The sequence below is a fragment of the Nicotiana tomentosiformis genome, chromosome 4 (genome assembly GCF_000390325.3).
Source record: "Nicotiana tomentosiformis chromosome 4, ASM39032v3, whole genome shotgun sequence".
NCBI classification, from domain to species: domain Eukaryota; kingdom Viridiplantae; phylum Streptophyta; class Magnoliopsida; order Solanales; family Solanaceae; genus Nicotiana; species Nicotiana tomentosiformis.
Window position 1 is genome coordinate 63,207,362 of NC_090815.1, and position 6,010 is coordinate 63,213,371.

General features: G+C 36.5%; 1 protein-coding gene across 1 annotated transcript; it reads left to right on the forward strand.

Annotated features, from left to right (window-relative positions):
* Positions 1–302: 302 nt before the first annotated feature.
* On the forward strand, positions 303–4,594 carry LOC104108107 (uncharacterized). The gene is made up of 3 exons (XM_009617086.4): positions 303–682; positions 1,299–1,429; positions 3,442–4,594. The coding sequence occupies exons 1-3, from the start codon at positions 557–559 to the stop codon at positions 4,229–4,231; spliced, it is 1,047 nt and encodes a 348-aa protein (XP_009615381.1). The 5' UTR covers positions 303–556; the 3' UTR covers positions 4,232–4,594.
* Positions 4,595–6,010: the final 1,416 nt, after the last annotated feature.

A 6,010-nucleotide genomic window follows, 5' to 3' on the forward strand; every position in this document is an offset into this window, starting at 1 on the left:
TCACTTGCAATAACCTAATAAGTTGTCTGATTGAGTTAAATTTAATTACACCACACTACGTAGAACTTAATTCTTTTTCTTTTTCGTGGGAAAAGGTGTGTTGTTGCAATATATGAAATTTCATAGGCTAGCCTTGTAATTTGAGTTGAACTACTCCTATTATTCTTTTATTTATATTGTAGAAATTAGAAAATTATAGAAAAAACAAATACTAGTACTAGTAAAATAAAATAAGAAAAAGAGATTCTTGAAAAGCCGATGCGAAGAGTCATAAGAATCACAATTAGCCTTTAGCCATCATCATCCTTATTCCTTTTCCCATTCACTCTCTCTTCACATTTTTTTTTTTCTTCTTTTTCCTCAACGAGATCGGCAACGCAATCTACCAGATCTGACACCCTTTTCATCATTCTCCCCCCCCCCCCCCCCCCATTTCTTGTATGCGGCACATAATTCATCTACTATTGAATCTGAATGTGTAGATTGAGTTTTTGTTAGTTTTTTGGATTTATTTATTTATTTATTGGTGGGTTGTAATTCGGGAGATTTTTGGGTTATGGAAAGGAGAGTGAATGGAGGAGGGGATTATAGTCATAATCTGACATCCTCTTCAAGTTATATACAACACCCAGTTTCCAAATTCGATACACTTGCTGGTGTTGCTATCAGATATGGCGTTGAGGTAAATTTAATACTACCTTTTTACTTAATCTGATTTCATTCTTTTTTCTCTCTTCTGATTATTGAGTTGAATGCATTTTTCATCCTATAGAGTAGTTTATGTACAGACAATTAATGTTGGTTTTGGTAGTTATGTACATTGCATTACTAAAACGGAACCTGTGATCGAAAGCAATTTATGAACTCCCTTTCCCACTTTACTAGTATTTCTTCAACAGCTTATATATAACCCAAACACACACACACACACACACACACACACACACACACACACTAGTTTTTACCCTGACCTATTTGCACAGTATAGTTTTTCAGCGAAGGGGATTCACTTCAATTCCAAACTAGCTCCGCCACTGTCTTCTAGTGGCGTGACAAATTTTGCGAATGCCTTTTACCTTTTGAAACCTAATGTTAGGATGGCTAAAGGGTTGATTCTTGAAACTTTGTAACTGATTCCATGCAGTAATGTGCTAAAGCGACCCGTTGTTTTTTTGTGAATTTGTGTTTGCTTTGGTTTTTATGTGAAGCAAGGTGCATCACTCCCTGCTTATATCATTTTGCTATTGGGGATTGTTTATGTGAAGTGGATGATGATTTTATGTTGTTGCATGTGGCAGGTGTCTGATATTAAAAGGATAAATGGCCTGGTATCAGATCTCCAAATGTTTGCTCTAAAAACACTTCATATACCATTACCTGGGAGGCATCCCCCATCTCCAGTCTTATCAAATGGTCAAGACACACAAGGGTATTGCCCAAAAATTTTCTGTCATAAATCATAATGTTTCTTTCCTTCCTCTTTCAACTAGGCTATTGATAACATAAGACTTTCCTGTCTAAGGAACTATAAATTTATGTTTTGCATTTCTGGTTTAGATGTGTGTTTTATTACTTGTTTATGCATGACCAATTGCTATTATAAAATCTATGTTAATTGTTTGTTTTCACTGCATACTGGTATGGAATCCGTATACTTCCTCTATTTTGTATTGTGCCCAGCTGAGATGAGGTCCAAAGTTCATGGCTTTCAGTTACTTGCTGCACTCCGGTTAATATAGTTCATGAAAATTTCTTCCAAAAATCGAGCTGCACAAAGTTTTAGTTTTCGTGACATTTACGGTGAAATCATTGATGTTCCCCTCCGCCAAATTATATTTACTCCCTATTTGTTAGTTTAATACTTTATCCATCTACATATTATTATTTATGTTTGTGCTTTAATCTCTAGCTACTCGAACCATCTCTTATTGGTCCTGTGTTGTATATTGAGGTCAACCGACCTTTATTTGCTTCTGAATTTATACCGGGCGTGCTTGGTCGAGGTTTTGTTTGATGAACCCCGTGAAAGTGTAAAGCTAACAAATTAGAACTCTTCCATACACTTGCACTAATGGACTGTGTTTTGGTGTTCAAAGATTGTGGTTTCAATCAGTTTCCTGAAAAATAGTAAATAGTACTAGCCAGCATTATTTGACGGTGAAATCATTGATGTTCCCCTCCGCCAAAGTATATTTACTCCCTATTTGTTAGTTTAATACTTTATCCATCTACATATTATTATTTATGTTTGTGCTTTAATCTCTAGCTACTCGAACCATCTCTTATTGGTCCTGTGTTGTATATTGAGGTCAACCGACCTTTATTTGCTTCTGAATTTATACCGGGCGTGCTTGGTCTAGGTTTTGTTTGATGAACCCCGTGAAAGTGTAAAGCTAACAAATTAGAACTCTTCCATACACTTGCACTAATGGACTGTGTTTTGGTGTTCAAAGATTGTGGTTTCAATCAGTTTCCTGAAAAATAGTAAATAGTACTAGCCAGCATTATTTGACACTAGCTGTAGAAATAAGTAGAGATAGGGTGGCAAAGAAACCAAGCTGTTCATGAATGATTACTTCGGCTCATTTTTTCTTTTTGATAATTGAGATCAGCTTGATGTACTTAGATTTATTTATTGATGATTCATGCTTAATAAGTGTTTTTGTGAGTGATTGTTTTACGTGATGTTCTCATGGCCTTAGTTTTAAAGAGAATAGCAGAGATTCATATCAATTACAAAGAGAATGCTTTTATTTTTTCCTGTTTCAAGATTGATAAGCTTACTTGGGTTGTCGTACGAGATGTTTCTTGCACTTATAACTGTTGTCATTCACCTTCACAAGTTCAGTTAGTTCTTCCCTCGATTTAGGAAATATCCATACTGAAGGGGGAATTGCGTTCTTACATGGGATATTTCTTAAAGTTTGGAATTAGTGTCTTACATGGGACATCTCTTAAAAACATGTTATATGTGTCATCTATCAACTAGAGGCAGATGGAATTAGGGCCCTGAGAAAATGTAGGGAACTTGTTCTGTGCGGTTTCAGGTTAGGAATTCAAAGTCACTAAAATATAAACACTATATGATAATGAGAGATCATAGGAATTTATCACTAATCTGACCTAGACAAGTTGAGGGGAGAACCTGAACTGTGTCTGAAGCTCATGCTTTTGAACTTACAAGTTTCAGCAGAACTGTTATATGTACCTGTTGAAGTTACGCGTATGAGGATTGCTTAGTTTTATTAAGTTGATTTACCTCTGCATTGTGTATTTGTAGAACTGTGTAACTACATGCAAAGTTGATTTTATTTATTTGGCTTATTCAACGCGAAAAACCCTGAAACCTTCTTTCAAATATGCAAAGCTTGTCCCTTGGTTCTTTTACCTTTTCACCCTATGATTTGCAACAGTGGCTAAGTGTGACTTATTTCTTTTCAGACCTAGCTGCTCTGAACAGACCTCTTCAAGCCGTCGACACTCTGATTTATTCGATTCGTTTCAGTCCCTGAAACTGAAATGCTCTCCCCAGTCAAAAGTTTCGCCAGCCATGAGCAGCTTACAAGGTTATTATGGGCTTAAACAACCAGATCAGAAACATGCATCTGAAGGATTTGAAATGGCAGTGTATCGAAAGGGAGGATCACATTATCTGGAAGACGGCCCATTTGTCAAATCCTCTCCTCTTTCAAATCCACCACTTAGTCTGCAGAGAAAATCTAAAAGCGTAGCTAATGGTTTTATGTCAGAGAATGGAGTTCCTGCCAATCATCTATCTACACAAGACAACAGAGACAATGGTTCAGATAGATGGTTTGAGAAATTAGTGAGAAGGCGTCAAAAGTCGGAGACTGATTTCACACGTACCCCAGAAATGCTGTTGAAGGAAGATAACAGCAACAGTGGCTGGTTTTCAGCTGTCGGCAGCAAGGGCTTAGCTTTGAGACCCAAGTCAGCTAATCGAGCTCTCTCTGGAGCGGATGCTGAAGCAAGTTCAATAAGTCCTATTCCTATTGGCTTGGGGGATTCTTTCCTAAATGACAGTGCATCCATAGTTAGGAAGTCATCAAGTACATCAAATTTGCAGGATTCAGATAGCGGTACATTGTCTTCCCTGTGGAATTTGAAGCCAGATTTTCAAGCAATTTCTACTGCAGCCATTACTAAGCCAATCTTTGATGGCCTACCTAAACCAATTACAGGTCGAAGAAACAAGACTGCACTCGATTAGCTTATTCTTTCTAGATAACCTTTTTACAAGTTCCTTTCTTAAATACTTTAGACGGAGCATCCTCCGGTGAAGTGGTAACTGGAGAGCTGAAGATAGAAGCAAACACTTTGGTCGCTTCCTTTGGTTTATCAATTTTGATTGGCACATGTTCATATCTTCAATTTGTGAAGTGAACTGGTCTCAGAAGTTGAAGAGTTATAGCAGCACCAAACTTAGCAGCAATATATACGTTTATAGTCAAAATTTGCATTGTGCAAATTGCGACTCACAGCATATGTATATTAGGCATTTAAGTTCATTGATCTGAAATGGGGAGAAAGGATATTGTTCATACCTATATTATATATTCCCTGCATTATTTCACATGGTTTGTGTTTTATTTCATCCCTTATGCTTCAGGAGTGGAGATTGATAATTATTTTACGTTGAATTGCTAATTTTTTTTCAATAAGGAGCCTCAATTTTTCCATGAAGTTGTACTTCCGAAATTGTGTTGCAGTTAATTAAGGATTTGTCCCTTGAGAATGTGGGGCAGTGTCCCACTTTCATGTTTCGCGTGATGAAGACGACCAGTGGTGTTGGGTCGAAGCTCCAATAGATAGCCGCTCCCTTTATCAGATTATCGTAAGTATTTTACATTTTCTTCTGTAATACGATGATTTATCCTTTTCAATGACAGCGATTTTCCCTGTATCACAACTCCTCATTGGTTGTTTTCTGTCACCTTTCGCTTTCTCCTTTTTTTTTTTCAATTTAATTCTCATTGATACCCAACTAATTCCTTTACAGCTAGTGTATTTCTTTAGAATCCTCTGTTACAATTATAACAATCATTAAATCATGTTGTCCAACCGCTAATGTTTATAGCTCGAAAAGTCATACCAGGTAAGGAAAACAAAGCAAAGGCTGCTTCAAACCTGTTTCATTCCTTCATTTGTGCTGCAAAATTCATCAACTTGGAAATGAAGTGTTTGACTCAAAATAGTCAGATGATTTAATGATGGAAGAACGTAAGCACAAGAGGAGTTTAAGCGAAACCGAAGCAGTTGAGTTCCCATGGTCAACGTTTTAAATTTTTTTATCTCCTACTTCTTCCGGCCAAAAAAGCCAAGTAAAAAGAAAGGAGAAGACGACTTGAATAATTTTAGACATATAGGCGGTATAGCCCTTAAATTACACGAAATTTTAACTAATTCGATTCATTACCATTACGTCATCAATATTATTCAACTCTAACAAATTTCTTACTCCAATATCATTCATATGCATAATACATATCTAATCAAGATCCTCCCAAGCCTCAAGATTGTTACTACAATTAATACTGATGTGTGTATCCTTAAGTTACTTTCCAGGAAAAATGCTAGGAGTAGTTCCTTACTATTATTATTTTTGGTTGAGAAAGCTCAATACGAGAATAAAACAGAAGTGCTTGAAGAGGTGCCTACCACGTCGATTTCTTGAAATTAAGGTTGCTTCCCACGTCTTTATTTCCTGTGAAATAGACGCAAGAAGACTAGCGACGATTTTTAGTAACAGTCGACACTTCGCTTACAACTCCAGAAAATCAAACGGAAAAAAGACCAACTTTTAACTTTTGCTGTATACTTTTACTTTTTCCTTCTTCATATTTCACAGGGGTTTGTATTTAAACTTACAAAGCGTAGCTTCTATTTAGTTCAAGTACCCACTCTCCAATGTAGATGATTAAGCACTAAAAGTAAAAAGGTCAGATCCGGCTTCTGTAGTCCTCGAGAAGGTCAATGCTGAAAACTGAAT